Consider the following 17,682-nt stretch of genomic DNA (forward strand, 5'->3'; position numbering starts at 1 on the left):
AAAATTAATTATGCGTTGTAGATTGCTTTTGAGAGTAATATTACAGTTGGAAAAGACAGTGTCACAGTAGTCTAAAAGGGAGAAAACTGTAGCTGAGATAACATTTTTGCGAACCTTTTCAGGAATACATCGTCTGACACGGGCCAATTTCGTCAGACGATAGCCACATGCTCGACGGAGGTAGGCAACATGGTTGGACCAGCCGAGTTCTTGGTCAAATCTTAAACCTAAACAGGTAGCAGAAGGAGATGCTTTGATTGTAGTACTTTGATTGGAAAGAACTTTTATGTGATTTGGTATTTTCTTGAGTTGTTGCCTAGTACCGAAGAGCATGTATTGATATTTCGAAATGTTTGGTTTCAGGGTTTCAGGTGATTGAATTACATGCTTGGTTGCTTCATTACAGGGGAGAGGGGTGAATTTGTGAAATGTTGGGAAATCACATGATAGTGGTCTGTGGGGGTCATGTGTTTGTGTACTTGGAGGGTCATGTGTTTGTGTACTTGGGACAGTAAAGTTATAGCTGTTGGGGCAAGATCAATTTAGCTACATTTATAAATTGCAGCAGTCATATTGAATCGCATCGCAACATTGATATGCACATGCAAACTACAATAAAATGATTGTGTGCCAAGTTTGAACAAAATCTGCTCAGGGATAGTTGAGTTATGGTTCAAAAACATGAAAAAATTGCAACAAAATGGCCACATGGTGGCCATATTGGATCGTATCAGAAACTAAATTGATGTGCATACATATGCCATAGTACTTTATCTGTGTACAAACATTGAATGAAATCTGTTTAAAGAAAGTTGAGTTATGGTTCAAAAGCCTAAAAAATTTGCGACAAATAAATTGACATGCCACAGTACTTTATTCTTGCACACAGTTGTTAACATGAAAATCGACTCAGGGGTGACAGAGAAATGGCTGCTGACGGACGGGACCCAATCTATAGGTCCCCGCCGGACTGCGTCCGTGGCAAGGACTAATAACTTTTTGGTATTTTCATGATGCAGTGCTCACAACCACACAGTTGTTAACATGTAAATCAAACAATGCTAGCTATCTTTTAGTAAAATTCCAATCTTGCATGAATCTTCAAGGAGTATAAAACCATTCCTTAAAGATATTCTGACAAAATGGGCAGGATCACACAAGGACAGTGAAGAACTGAATAAACATCTCCATGTAGCTGATACATTGCCGTCAGTACAATAACATGTAGCCCCACTATCATGTGCAATGAGACCCTTGTAGACACACACTCTTTGCATATGATAGCAAGGTTACATGACATGCAATACTTGCAGTTTAACATAACATACCAGATCATTACAGTCTCCTGTAACATTAACCGGCCCACGCTGGCAATATTAGGTTCATAATCTGGACATCTCTGGTGACACAAACCGACTTACTTTCATCACATTTTACATGGTATGTGGAAAGTTTGTAAGATAAAGCCCCACTACTGTGTGCAATGAGAATTACTTTGTACTGATTGCACACGGCAATGAGGCTATATCTTCACAAGTTTGTTGCCAATGACACGGCTTCCATGGATGAAATGCACACCTAATATACGATCAAAACACTAATGCTAGGATAAAACCCTGACAAATGAAAAATGTGTAAAAATGTCTTCTGAACTTGATTAAACAAGGAGAATATCTAAAGTCTAAAATGCACAATTATTTTCCAGTCTGACTTTATTCTGAAATTTGCAGACTTACCAAAGCTGTTGCAAGACGTAAAATTGCCAGCAATGTACGAGGTGATGTAAAGGTGGTGTCTTTACTGTTTCTAGCTTCCTTTCTCATTTCCACATAAGCACCAGTTATGTAGTCAGTAAGTTCCTCAGGAACAAGTGGAGTTTTAGTTTTACACAATGCAATGTAGCGTCTGAAAATGAAACCAACATTATGGATATTGTTATTCCTATCTTTTGATGTCTTCATCTGTTTGGAAACAATATTTAACCTTTCATGCCATAACATGCCAGTCTATACTGACAGTCTATACACTGACACAGCTCTCTCCCTCTCAGCACAATGTCCGTGTAACTTTGCTGAGTGGTTATATCCTATGCGTTATACCTAACTTGGCTATTCATTGCCAAATTCTGTAAGAATGAAGCTATTTCTTACTACTTTGTATCCAGTTAATACCAGCCCAACAATTGAAATTTCCAGTGATTTATGCAAACTTTCTGTGAAGGGGTCAGGTCTGCAGTTCCACTGATACCATCACAGTGCATTCGGCAATAAACATTTTGAAAGCTTTTACATTCTGTATACACACACGACAATTATGTCATGCAAAGATATGTCCCTCTTGGTGATAGACACAGCAGATTTTACAATCTTTTAGAACATTTCAATGGAAAATGAAGCGATCTGTTGACCAAATCAATCGGGATTGTGAACTTGAACACTAGAATAAAATAATGGTATTGGATGTATTATAATGCACAATTCAGGGCAGATGAATATTCAACATTAATAAAAAATCATTAGCATAAAATTTCAATACCAAAACAATGCTCATTCATATAATTTCCATAAATTACTACTAATCTGCCCCAATCTTGCACTAATAGATTGGCTGAAGACAAACTCTCATGATGGAACCTGTGATTAAGCTTTTCTAAGCCCACAACAAGCAATTGACGAGACTGCCATGACGGTCAATGCATTTTGTTTACAAATGTAGTTGTTCTGAACTAATGACCCCGCAACATTTCCTGCATGTTATGTATATTTTAAATTAAAATAAAGCTGGCATAAAACTTTTTTGTCAGTACTTTGTGGTTTCTTTCGATTTGTGGTTTGCTTGTCAAAATATATGAGTTATCGAAAGTACATATGATGTACATAAATCTAATTACAGTTCGTCAAAGCATTGAATTTAATCAATAAAAAGGTTAAATTTGTAAAATGTATTTTTTCTTCAACTCTTCATTCATGACATTCTTCCAGTTAAAGAATAGATGTGGCCACATGTGACAAGAGTGGGTATGAATGGAAGTTTGGCAGCCATACTACATTTTTCACAAAGATATTTGACAATCATATGTTAGTCATAATTTATTGTCCTTGTGCCAAGTTCTAATGATCCAGGCATGGGTGGAAAAATCAAAATTATAAAATGGCTCTAATTGGTGAAAGTATTAGACATGAATATTATGTCATAGTGTGTTGCCTTGAGGCAAATTTGAAAGAGATCAGTCATGACATCTCTGTGTAATGATTTAAGACATAAAAATCGGAACAAAATGTCCAATGTGTTGGCCATATTTGATTGTAACATGAAACAAACTGACATCCATAAGTATGCAATGTATTATCCTTGTGCCAAGTTTGAAAGAAACTGACCTGTGCATTTCTGAGATATCTGCAAGGATACACACACACATATACACATACATACACACACATGGAGCCAACCTATAAGTCCCCTGGAAGGCCAATAAAAAGGACAGACATTGCTTACCGCATCAGATCCATTTTCAATGGGTTGAATTGGGACGGAGGCTGTACTGAATGTTGGTGTACATAGGTGATGTGTTGTGCTAATCTGCAAATACAAAGCATAGAAACATAAGTGTTGTATTTGTTCAAATTTACTATGATACTAAAATTGTTAATTGCATGTGTTCAATCTACTCTGATACTCAAATTGTCATTGCATGTGTTCAATCTACTCTGATACTCAAATCATTCATTGTATCTGTTCAAATTAACTCTGATACTCAAATCTTTCAATATCTCTCATCCTTTCCTGATGATACAAGTGCAGGCTTCAGTTGAGTTATATTCATGATGGAATGGTAAGGCCTAATTTTTGAAAATCTTTTATCTGATGAGGGGTTGTCAACAAACGTAATTCTTTCGTTTGGGGGGAGGGGTAAAAGCTCATTTCGTTTGTGTACGTCAAAATCGCATAAGGATTTTTTCTATTGTTTTCGAAGTGTGACTTTGCAGCGAGAACGCAAAACTACCTTTGCGTTCACCGAGAACAGAATGACCACAAAATACAGAGACAGAAAAGACAACGAAAAGACATGAAAGTGAAATAAAAACTTGTATGCTTTTTCAACTCAAACATGTGAAACAGTCTCCTGCATGTGAAATACATTAAAATGTTCTATCTTAAAAAGTGAAACGTGTAAAGTGGAGGTTTATTAATTAATGTGCCCTTCCAATATTTTTTCATGGGCGTGCAGAACGGAGAGGTGCGTGTGAGTTTGTCAGAAACAGCATCATAATAAGAAATTGATTTCGCGTAAGAACTTTCATTTTAGGGGGGGGGGGGGGGGTTGTTTCCAAGTAAAACGAAGGAATCACGTTTCTTGTGCATCAGCTTTTATTATCGACAGTCCCTAACCAACCTATCCTATTGAGTATTTACTCTTTACTATTTTACATGTTTCAAAAATCATGCATGATTTTGCCGAATTTTTTTGATAGGTCACACGCAAAAATAAAAATGTGCAATGAAATACATGATTCACTGTAGTGTCCACTGTGCCCCACTATTCAGTGCAATGGAATAGACAATTCACTCCATTTTGCACTGAATAATAGAGAACAATACACACCAGTGTGAAGTCTATTCTGGGCAATCACCATGTATCAAACTTGTATAAGCCACAAGAGGAACAGACCAATAATGAAGTGGTATTTCGTATACAGTTGGTAAAGGGTTGGAGTGTGGAGCCCCACTATTGCGTGCAATCAGATACAAATAACACACTAATAGCACTCAATAGTGGAGTTTCAAGCTCAACACATTCTTGTTTTTCCTTTGCACCAATGAACCCAACTCACTGCAAGGCTGTCATAGTTTTTAGCAACATTCAAGGAGTATTGACGGTCTACCGTACCACTGTTCAGAGGGTGATTGCTTGGTAAATATGTCACTCAGACCTCTAAATATCCAAAAATACAACACAAGTACACATTTCACAGAAGCAACCGTGATTTTTCATGTCTGCAAACTCCATTATAAAGTGTTTTGCATCAAGCCCCACTGTTCAGTGCAATGGGTTTCATATTCTACCACACTTACACCAAACAGTGAGGTTAAATACAACACAATAACAGCATTCTGAAGATTAGAAGTGAAATCTTGAAAAACTGAAAGGCATACGAAGTACTGGTGGTGATAGGAAGCCCCACAAGGGAGTGCAATTAGCATAAGGGTAACATAATCTACTCTCCCTTGTAAAGCTTCCTATAAAACCACTTTCTTCAAAAACAAACAATGAGGATTTAAAACAATATCTGGTATCGCTCTTTTTGATATCAATTCTTAAACCATAATGGTCCACAATTACTGAATTTAAAGAATGCCTTTTCAATAGTGAAAGATTATTCTGCAGTTTTTGTAGTGGAAACCTAATTCCATTGCCTCTCCTTTTAAAAACTAGGCTTACATTTCTTGTGTTTTGTAGGAGTACTGAGTTATGTAGCAGTTGGAGAAAATACCATCCTTTGCAAAAGCTATGTTTTGAGTTGTAGGTTAGAACACCACTAAGATGTGCAATTAGATTGGACAAAAATTACTAATGGCACAAATTAGTGCTGTTCCATCCTTACACATCATTGTATTACTGGTAACAATCAGCAAGCCCCATCATTCAGTTGTGTTTGAGTTTTCAAAATCTTCATCTTGGAATGTACATGCTATTTTGCAATTGCATCAATCACCAATCTTGTGATTTTGATCTGTCATAATTTGTAGTATAGTCTACAGCTTCTCAGACTGGTACAATGCCATAACGTTACAATTGTGACTTTTTCAACGAGCAATGGATTTTTCTATGCCTTTTCCTGCCAGACAGTATCACTTCCCCATCAGCCAAGTCAGTAAAAACCGGTAGTGAGCCAAAACACGACGTATTTTCACCCACTTGGCTTGGTCTGTTATGGCATCTTTAGTCCAAAAAAATCAAGTTTACAGTACTTATGTTTTCAACAGCTTTCAAATGTACAGTATTATGTTAAAATATACCATATCGAATATGTTGTGTTTCTTTAATTTTTACCATCTTGACCTGGTGGTGAAATATGGACTTGGCAGGTAAAAAGGGTTAAACATGACCCTGAAACAAAGCAAACTTTGAACAAACCTGAGATCATTTTCCCTGTCCGGTTTATCTTGGATCAACCACAACAGATCAAATCTTGAAAGAAGGGCTGCCGGAAGCTGAATGTTGTGTTCAATGGATTTCTTTGGATTGTATCTCCCATAGGCAGGATTGGCAGCAGCTAGTATTGATACACGGGCATTTAAAGATGTCATGATCCCAGCCTGTGAACAAAGACAAAATTATAAAGAAACACTCAAAAGACAATCTACAATTTCCGAGTTCATTAGATGATCCAAAATACAAAAACCAGCACTGGGCCTCAGGTCAGTCAGAATATCCCAGTGTTATGTAGTTTTGGGAAGCCTATTGTAGACATGTACATATCACCACATTTTTGCTCCTGGAATGTAACTACAGTTCAAAGCTAAACTAACACACCATCCAGGTTCACCTTGGGCTCTTCCAAGGAGAGTCTCAGATCACACAGGCTTGCCCTGAACAGCTCATTATCTCCAAACTAGAAATCACCATTATATTTAAATTATGAAGTGATAACTGTCCCAGCCACACCGTGGTTACACTGAGCACAAATAAGACATGTGAAAACCTAACTTTTAAGACGTGAAATTTCTGTGGACTGTAGACTGGCTAACAGTTGCACTTGCAGTGCCATTTATTGAAGTATATAAATCTACGCACCTTCACATCAAAGGAAAGCTTTGACCCATTTTGTTGAAGGGTCAAATCTCAGTACAACTTTGTAGCAAACAATGTAAACTTAGCATGCATGTGTCTTGTTTTACAGTGATTGCCATCGATCGTTTTACGATGCTGTAAAAACGAGTTGGTAATAATTGCCCTCAAATTTATCTAGCTGTGTTTGCCATAAATTTCAGAGCCAGACCACAATCACTGACCATGGCAAGACTTCGTTTTCTTGTCTGGAGCAGCAAAGCAGGTCAATATGTTGTGTGGCTCATTGAGCAGCAAAGAAGGTCAATATGTTGTGTGGCTCATTGAGCAGCAAAGAAGGTCAATATGTTGTGTGGCTCATGTAAATTGTTCGTAAAATGCATTGCCTACATTTAAAACAGGGTCAAAAAATGATTTGATCGCAAATGTCGGAGCTATGAATGCAACCTGTTCTGAATGATGATTCAGTGATTGTGAATCCGTGACCACGAAGGATAAGAGAATATGTTATTCTATAAAAACCCACTACGTTAATTTTGGTAGAAGCTTCATGTACGTCAGTTCAACACTAAAATATCATATTCTTTGACATATTGAAACCAGAAGCGATGTTCTTTAGTGACGACCATTGAAGTACCGCGGTACCGGAGGACAGCCACGCCGTTGTTGTACTTGGCATGGTTGAGTTCATAAACACAATACACCAGTCGTAAATTCATAGTGGCAAATTCAGCAATGATGTAATTTTTCATGTTAAAGGACTTGTTAAAATCTTTCTAAAACTTTCTTTCATTTCCAACAAACCTGTTGACAAAATTGTCCTATTGTCAAGGAAGCATGACTCGGTATCAAAGTTTACTACACACAAACATTAATTGATCGCTCAAAATCTCACATTAAGTTAAGATTTGGTGAAGATCCTTTTAAAATTCTTCATCTTTAGTGTTTTCATATGAGAAAAGCTTAACCACAGACTCAAGATATTAAGCTTTCAGAGTGGCCAGTCAACGCAATGCTCCGGGGTGACGCCATTTGAATCGCAACAAACAACTTCAAATCACTTTCAAACAACCAATCAGTCTTTATTTTCCCGGAAAATATCCTCAACAAGTCATCGTTGATGACACAGTCCCCACTTGTTAATGGTACTTTGATTACAAGTCCTCAGAGAGGATAGAGTCCTCTTCATTAATTAGGTCTGTGATAAAAATACTTTGATACAGATGGCACTCAATGGCCAAGATGAGTTCCATGGTGATGAAAACATAAAACAAATGTAGGCCACCATCCTAAAGTTCATAAAATGTATGTATAAAACGTATATAATATGTATTACATAAAACAATGTCCATGTACCAACTTTGAATAAGATCAGTTGAGACTTGCCAGAGTTATGGCTCTCGACATGAAACAACCATAACAAATTGCCACCATGTGGCCATATTTGACCACCTCGTGAAACCTATCGACATACATATGTATATAAATAAGTCAATGTCCTTGTACCAACTTTGAATAAATTCGATTGATACATGTCTGAGTTATGGTTCCGGACATGAAAAAATCTGAAAAACACATGGCCATATGGCGGCCATATTGGATTGTATCACAAAACAAATCAATGTGCATATGTGTGACATAGGTCAATGTCCTTGCACCAAGTTTGAATAAAATTGGTGAATAAAATTGTACGTGTCCAAAGGACGTGAACAAATTGTAACAAAATGGCTGCCATGCAGCCATGTTGATCATATCATATAAACAAATTGACGTACATATGTATGACATAGGTTAATGTCATTGTACAAACTGTGAATAAAATTGGTTGAGATATGCCGAGTATTATGGCTCTGCACATGAAAAAATCGTAACAAAATGGCCACACGGCAGCCATATTGGATCATATCACAAAACAAATTGACATGCATATCTATGACATTGGTCAATATCCTTGTACCAACTTTGAAAAAAATTGGTTGAAACATGTCTGAGTTATGGCTTTGTACATGACAAAATCATAATAAAATGGCTGCCTAGCGGCCATATTGGATCGTATCACAAAACAAATCGACGTGCATATGTATCACATAGGTCAATGTCCTTGTACCAACTTTGAATAAAATCGGTTGAGATATGTTTGAGTTATGGCTCAGTACATGAAAAAATTGTAACAAAATGGCCACACGGCAGCCATATTGGATCGCATCACAAAACAAATTGATGCGCATATCTATTACAGTGGTCAATATCCTTGTACCAACTTTGAAAAAAATCGGTTGAAACATGTCTGACTTATGGCTCTGTACATTAAAAAATCGTAATAAAATGGCCGCCTTGCGGCCATATTGGATTGTATCACAAAACAAAGTGACGTGCATATCTATGACATTGGTCAATGTCCTTGTACCAACTTTGAATAAATTCAGTTGAAACATGTCTGAGTTATGGCTTTGTACATGAAAAAATCGTAATAAAATGGCCGCCTGGCAGCCATATTGGATCGTATCACAAAACAAATCGACATGTATATCTATGACATTGGTCAATGTCCTTGTACCAACTTTGAATAAAATCGGTTGAAACATGTCTGAGTTATGGCTTTGTACATGAAAAAATCGTAATAAAATGGCCGCCTGGCGGCCATATTGGATCGTATCACAAAACAAATCGACGTGCATCTGTATGACATATGAAGTAATCCTTGTACCAAGTTTGAATGAAATCGCTCCTTGCATCTCTGAGATATCTGCGTGAACGGACGGACGCACGCACGGACGCACACACGCACACACGCACGGACATGACCAAACCTATAAGTCCCCCCCGGACGGTGTCCGTAGGGACTAATAAATAGCAAAATCTGCCATTTCTGTCATGTGGTGGCACATAACCTGTCATAAAAAACATCTTCTTTCTGATGTGTTGAGGAAAAAGCTTTCATGTCTCTCACTTCCAGTGAACCAGACCTGATTAAATATTCACGATAAAGTTGACCAAGTTTCATCAAAGGTTGCTCAAATCATTCAAATTACTGCTGCACGCCATGGTTAGGTTATATGATGTCATTATTATCTCCTCATATGGATCTGAAGTGGGTTCAAAGGGTAAGGAATGAATTTATTTGTCAGTGACAACTTAATCGCAGGAAAAGTTCCAAACTTTGCTTGAGCGAACAGTGTAGTTTACAGTTATATACTGGTGTGACATTCTGTGCCCTTGTAAGGATTAATATGGGGATGCCAATTTAAGGGTTATTTAGAGACGTCAATGCCACTATCGCTGAAATTTACCGTAGAGAATGCCGCAAATCGTAGCAACAGTAATAGAGACTGATGACGTCGAATACACTGCACAGTCTACAGACTCCGCATAATTTTATCATCACTAGTGCAAGAGAGGAAGAGTCACAAAAAACTTCACTCCCTTGCATGGACTTTTTAGCCAGTGTTCTATTATTCAACATAAAACAAGAAACTTCAGCAGTACCTCTGTCATTTTGAACTTTCACTGTTACAACAAAGTGGAATGATTTGCAATATGCCACCTATGACCTTTCTCATAATGTAGCTGCTAATCACGGATTGGTCAGTCGCATGAAATTCATAAAGTTTCAGCGTTTGACCAACGGAACATTTCAACAATACTATCAGAAAAAAAACCGCAAGTATACGTGGTTGCTCAAATTTGATCAGCATTGGTACATACCAGTATGGGTACCAAAGATCAACAATAAATGTTGTTTCTATCTGTTCAGTGCAGGAAAATTCTACGTTGATGTTATGACAATGATTTCTGCACAGTACAACCAGAAAAACAACAAGAAATATTCAGAAAAACAAGAATGACAAAAGTAATTAAGGTCTGAAACTTTAGGTACTGGAGGTCAACTTTAGCAACATGCATAGCAGAAAGGCAGCTAGCCCCTCTTAATTTGACCATAGACGGTCTTCCTCCCCTCAACTGTCTATGGTTTGAGCAGGTGTGTTAATATGTAACAGTTCATAAACAATGACAGGAAATGACTCAAGTCAGTGGAGTTGGCCTGTTTCAAGCCTGTTTCAGAATTTCGCTTTTTCTTACCTCATTTGCACATTTTTGACACTGACGTGTTCATTTGAACAAATTCACATCTCAACCCCTACATCTACCTGTACACCAAATAGTGAGACGGTAGCTTTGGCGCTATGGGAGCCTTTGCGTTGTGACGGACATACATCCGCACATACCCACAAATATACAGACACAGACGCCACTCAGACTCATCATATAAGCTCTTTTTGGTATTTATATATAAAACCAAATATCAGAAAAAAAGATGCTTGTTTTTGGGTTTTTTTGGTCCCAATTTCTATGCGGAGCGGTAAGAATTTTGAATGTAGGGTATCGACTCACATGTAAAATATTGACAGAAGCGGACATATTTTTTTATTTTTTTTTTGTAATACAGTGAATTTCAAAGTAGCTTGGAATTACAACGTGCTTTGGTGATAAGAAAACCGTTTCTCGTGATACAAGATGACGCCACCTGCATTCATTACAAATGTTCTCCTTCTAGAAAATTTTGTTTAACCCAATACCACGTTGACTGTGCCACAGTCAACATCATCAGTATTGGCGCGCTCCAATTGAAAAAAATACCGCAATTATACGGCGTTGCTCAAATTTGATCAGAATTGGTATATACCAGTATGGTTACCAAAGAACAACAATAAATATTGTTTCTAATTCTATCTGTTCAGTGCAGGAAAATTCTACGTTGATGTTATGACAATGATTTCTGCACAGTACAAGCAGAAAAACAACAAGAAATATTTAAACCAGAAAGAAAGAATGACAAAAGTAAATAAGGTCTGAAGTCATGATTAACTATGGTGTTAAGAAGATTATGAGGTGTTTCGGTCTTCTGTTCTACTTTGAAATTGCATTCGTTATATAAATATGTTGCTAGATTTTTTGATTTAGTCCGCACCGGGCTTTAAGAAAGTATTCTGCCTCTTCTTTCAAAATGAACAAAACATGGGATACATACTAGCACAATACAATCTCGTCTTTACATAAATTATCAGTGTTACCAATACACATAAAAATATGCAATTCACAACCAAACAACTACAACCTAAATTTCTGTTGAACTTCAAGAAAGTGTTACCTTGGCAATTGAGATGGTTTGTTGTTCCATGACCTCATGTATGGCTGTTCTATCACTGTCCATCATTTTATCAAACTCATCAATACAGCAAACGCCTTGATCAGCTAACACCAAAGCACCACCCTCAAGAATCATTTCATTTGTGATAGGATCTTTCATTACAGCTGCTGTTAAACCAACACCTGATGATCCTCTACCTGTCGTATACTGACCTGCAAAGAAACAACAGATTCAGACAGAAGCCCAATGTAGGATGTGAAAATCATTCAATCATTTACACTGGATTTGGAAAGACAACACAAAGTATGACTTTTCAAAATGGCAAGATTTGGTTCTGTACATTTTTAAATGTCCTGCTCTATGATTACTTTAGGATTGATTCTTGGAAGGTGGTCATGTGCAACTTTTCTAAACATGTCAAAACCGTATTTTTTCAACTATGTGAAGCCTAGTCAAGAGATGTGCAAATTGCTTTGACATAGTTTGTGTCCCATCAGGGCTTGAAAATTCCTATCGCCCATGGCTAGTGAATTTTGTGTTCGGGCAAGTAAAATCAATATTCTTCCTGTCAGACGGGCAAGTGCACCAGTGGTTGAATTAAATAAGCTCCATACAATTAAAAGGTATTTTATAACATCTGTACACACCTAGAAGTCATTGCAAGTCCTTCAAATCTCAAAAGTTTTTTCTGAAAATGATGAGGGGATGAGGTTGTGGAAAAATTCCAAATTCCAAGTTTTTTTTGAGATGGCCAAAGTCTACAGAAAAGACGAAAGTGTTCTCACATCTCTTCTGCTACATTTCAGATTTGATAATTGTCATTCATTTTAACAAGATGTAGTTCATGTTTGAATCTACATTTTCCCTATTTGGATTCACTTAATATGCCCTAACTCATATGGCGTTGTTGATAAAATGTAGAGTGCGATCTGTCCCACCTAAGTCAACACTGCCTCTGTTCATCAACGAAAACGTAATCGGACCAGCCTTCCACTACGCAAGTCATATCAATATTCTGGTCGCTGATGTAGCCTACACAGCTTTCAGTCTGTCTGTTCAGTCCTTTTTCGTTCAAGTTCTAGGCGACAACTTTTCTCTTGTAATCTCGCATGGTTTGCGATGGTTAACCGATCATTTTTAAAATGCGGCCGATGTGCGAACTTTATGCCATATCTGGACGCCAGAATAACCGGAGGAAGGTTGTCAATCATTTTGTATTTGCTTTATGTCACTGTGTACGCAGTCCGTCTAGCCGCCGGTTCTGTACAAGAAGTCCAAGTCGGTGAATCCAGCCGAAACTAAGTCACTACTGCGCAGACTCAAAGGTAACGCCAAATTCCAAATAAGTTTGTATGAAATAGGAGAGACACGAGAAACTATTTCAAAAGATAATTTTAGAAATTCATCTACTTAAACCAAGTCTAACCCGACAGATACCCATCCCAATAGCTTCTATAGACTATAGTCTATTGAGTAGCTAAAAAGTTCCAGTGTTGTCAGTGAAATCAAAGCCATTGAAGCTACAAACTGCAGCCAGACTATTAGCAGTGGAACTAAAGAGCTTGAGGAAGTCTATCACTTGCAGTATTTCAAATCTGCATATGGCAAAAGCAGATTCAAATTACAATTACTACGATTGTGAAGAGGCTCAAACTGAAAGTGGATCAACACAGTGTCAGAAAAACTGACGAAACTATTCAAGACGCAGCTATAGCAACATACAAAATGTGTCTGACACTGGCAAAACTGGTGATAAACAAATCACCTCAAGAGCAGGTTCTGGCAGGATTGTTGAGCGATGCTGCTTCAGACTGGAAAATTCAAGAGCTATGCGCTCCATGTATTAACTAACAGCATGCATCCATTGAGAATACATTCAAAAGACAGCAATAAGCAGATGACAAAGTTATCACGGAAATAGTTCATTATACTGTTGAACTTACTGCGTGGCGCAAGTCTATCAATGTAGGACAAGAGCTGACTCTTTGCTACGCCAGGGTCACCCATCAGACAGATGTTAATGTTACCTGAAAAAGTGTAGAAATGAGAATACACTTCAAAAATCTGGCTAACATTGGCCTCACACTGGTGAAAGATGTCTACAGTAGTTTGTTAACTTTTTGAATTGAGGGAACTGATGTTAAGGCCTTGTCTGTTTTGTCTAAAGTCATGGTTAATATGCATTTGTAATCAGGCAAGTCATTGCAGTGTTGGATAAATAGTTCACCAAACATGTGGTATGTGAACAGTAAGATTTACGTTTGCACAATAGGAACTATTTAGTTTTGTACATCAACAAGCTGATCTAATGGCAGAAGTCAAGATCAATTTTGGAGTTCATACTACTACAACTTCTTGCTAAACTTCAACAAAAAAACCCATAACAAATCACTTAGCTTACAGTACAATGCATCCAGACGGCAGTTATTAAGACTCAAAACTACAATTCTTTGTCAGTATTTTTCCTGATTAACTCAACATGCTATAGCCGTCAATTTGAATTTGAAATATATCATATCTTTGCAATTTATTTCTCCAGTACCAAACTTTAAAAAGCCTTGATTCAAAAAAAGGCTTATAGGTTCCATGAGAAAAGTTTGAGCGAATGTTAAAAACTTTCAGGTGTAAGGCATCTACTACCTTCAAATCATTACCAAAAGGTTTTCCCGAATTGCAATGACCAACATAAATGAAAACTAACCTCGAATTTTCATCCCTTTAGGCGACTTGTCCACACCACCAACCAATAGTAACAGTAATGCTTTCTTAACATCTTCATGGCCATATATCTCAGGGGCAATGGAAGATGCAAGTTTCTCGTAAAAATCATCCTCTGTAATAAAGTAAATGCAATTATGTGAAGATACAGTGGCAAATATCACAAAAATACTTTTGAAAATTTTCACAATCTGACAAACCATGCACAAACATTTGTTGTGATAGTCTAGGGGTACTTTAAAATGGGGTTAAAGAAATGTTCAGATGGGTAAAAGTGGTGATACCAACCATGAGAATCCGTGGTAGTCTCACAGATTTGACAGACTGAAAACGAAGCAAAGCCAATGTTTGGATGCTTTCAACACAAAAGCAAGCTACAGACTAACCAAAAAACCTATGTAGGCGATAATTTAAACAGTGATAGCAGGGAAAGCTGAGAATCACATAGCTACTGCAAGCTTTCTCATGGCTTCTATTGATACACAAATCAGCAATGACTGCAAAGCTATCATCGGTAAACAACAAAATAACGATTAGCAGTATGCGAATATCACACCTTTTTGTTAAAAATTTGCATGACAACAGCACATAGAAACCCATGGATATAGTGTGACATGGAAATTCTACATTGGTGAAACAGGAACACAATTAATGTCACCAGTTTACTTAAATCATGGAAATCTATCTGTGTTTGTATTGGACTAAAGTAAACAGGGGTTGATCTCAAGTATCATCAAGGTTTGAAAGCAGAGGCCAACCATTTTGTGACCTTAAATTGTTTGCGTATCAGGTGATTTTCCACCAGTCCAAGTTGTGGGATTTCTGCCATGCAATATTGGTCCACCCTAATTATATGCAGTAATGAATACCTCTATTCTGAATGCAATTAAATTAAAAGCCATTATTTCACTGTTGTATAATTAGCAGATCCAAATTTTCACATTGCCAAGTAGAAAGACACCGTATGACAACTAGTATCTCGCAGCTTGTTGAATTACAAAATTATCAAGGCAGAATATCATGACAGAACTGGTGTAACAATATTACAAGTATATCTGAATACACAAGAAACACTCAACTTGATCTAAACTGGAAGAATAATAGCAGCCATAAAATTCAAAACAGAAATCAATTTGTTTATCTTCCAAACATTTCTGCTTTTCATTCATTTGATTCCACCTTTACACAATTTTGTTCAGATATTTATTTTTCCGAACATTTAAGGTGCCCTTAAAGCGCAGTGGTCGTCGCGCTGCGCATCCTCCTGAGGGGGTCCCCCTCTGTTGTAAACAAATCCAAGAACGCCGCACATGTTACGGGTTGATTGTAATGTTTGCGATATTGCCGCTTGTTAAAATGATCTGTCACAAGCATACCAACTAACCAAATGTAACACGCAATAAAAGGTCAATTAATCTAAGTTAAATATCTGCTGACTATTGAACAATAATTGCACGCTGGATTGAGATCACATTTGCTCATGATTTTCTTGAATCAGTTGAATGGGGCTCGGCTACTGTTATCGCTCGAGCCATAGAGCTATAGACGTACGCATGTACGCATGTACGCCAACAGACTATCAACGACCGGGCTCTAGTTTTCGACATCGCTAGCAAGGACGAGAGCTTTCATTTCAAGAGGCCCGACAGGAGTACAACAAGTTGTACAAAGACAACAACTCAAACTACAGAAATATACAGCTCGCAGAGCAATGCCCGCTGCAGCAAGAAGCATCTCTGCATCTGTTCCGTTCCGTGGTCTGTATGAACGTCCGTGTCAAACCGGGTATATGGCGCGCTACACTCGGCTGTGGAGAATACAAAGTTTACCCCGTTTTGGGGTGCAAACGAGAATTCTGAGTACAGGTATCAAGTCAAGCGAAGGACCTTTCATAGGTCTTCTTGTTATGTGGGGGTTATCTCACTTGAAAGAGGATTCAGAGCTACCCGGCAATCAGGAGGTACAACAACGAAGTTTTCCCAGCACCGGTAGGCCTACACCAGCTAGCGCTTGGATCACTGCCATGACCGTGCACAGGACCGGGGCACAGGATCTCTCGATACGTCTATGCACGGTGTAGCCGTGCAATTTTCCTGCCAAATGCCGCGAAAACCCGCTCGTTTTGTCTATTGTTTCCTGTCATTTTACTGTTACCACGTAACAATAGGAGAAGTAAGACATGGTGATCAACAGTTGGTTGTGGGCCAAGTCGTTGCGGGCCGGCCGGTACGTTGTGGGACCAGATTCTCTATATCCGTGTACGTCAACGCGGTGACCGTCTCCTAACAACATCTCCCGTGTCCTGCTCTGGCTTGCCGATCATGGTCTTAAGTGTAATTTTTTTGTAGGCATTGTGCTTGTTGCTGGTCTACATACATAGGCAATGTTGATCATTTTAGTTATGTATTTTCACTGTACTGTACATAGCATTGTGTACAACTAGCGTGATCGCGCGCGATCAAACCTTCTTGTTCACTGTGTCTACGTGCAGTAAACTCAGCGACATAATGTGCTGAGAGTAGTGTCCCAATGTTCGTAGCTCTACACGAGTTTATAGATAGAAATACACCACTGAAGTTCGTTTCCGATCTTAATATCTTACTATTGTATGATGTCGAGTCTTGGGGACTGCTCTCATCTCACTCTTATTGAAGTTGAGAAGACTTATGTTTACAAAAATGTATGTTATCAACAAAAAAATCACGCACGCGCAGCGCGACGACCACTGCGCTTTAAGTCAATGTCAAAAGTTATGTCTTAACCCTTTACCTGCAAAGTTCATACACCATTAGGTCAAGTTGGTTAAAACTAATGAAGCAAAACATGCCCCATATGGAGCATTTTAACAAAGATTTGAAGGTCCCCGAAGACAGAAATACTGTAAACACGATTTTTACAGACTAAAACTGCTGTAACACACCAAGCCAAGTGGGTGAAAATATACATGGTTTTTGCTCAATACTGCTTTTTACTGATTTGGCAAATGGGGAAGTGATATTGTCTAGCAGGTAAAGGGTTAAAGTGT

The 17,682-nt window shown here is 38.0% G+C and overlaps 1 protein-coding gene across 1 annotated transcript in view; it reads right to left on the minus strand.

Annotated features, from left to right (window-relative positions):
• The window catches only part of LOC139118339 (DNA replication licensing factor mcm7-like), a 28,795-nt gene that overhangs the window by 6,302 nt on the left and 4,811 nt on the right, over positions 1 to 17,682 (minus strand). The window contains exons 10-15 of the mRNA XM_070681603.1: positions 14,641 to 14,772; positions 13,883 to 13,966; positions 11,940 to 12,151; positions 6,137 to 6,318; positions 3,496 to 3,579; positions 1,737 to 1,905 (exon numbers count right to left, since the gene is read on the minus strand). Coding sequence (XP_070537704.1) covers positions 1,737 to 1,905; positions 3,496 to 3,579; positions 6,137 to 6,318; positions 11,940 to 12,151; positions 13,883 to 13,966; positions 14,641 to 14,772 — 863 coding nt within the window. The remainder of the gene's footprint in view (positions 1 to 1,736; positions 1,906 to 3,495; positions 3,580 to 6,136; positions 6,319 to 11,939; positions 12,152 to 13,882; positions 13,967 to 14,640; positions 14,773 to 17,682) is intronic.

Source organism: Ptychodera flava, chromosome 19, assembly GCF_041260155.1.
Source record: "Ptychodera flava strain L36383 chromosome 19, AS_Pfla_20210202, whole genome shotgun sequence".
Lineage (NCBI taxonomy): Eukaryota > Metazoa > Hemichordata > Enteropneusta > Ptychoderidae > Ptychodera > Ptychodera flava.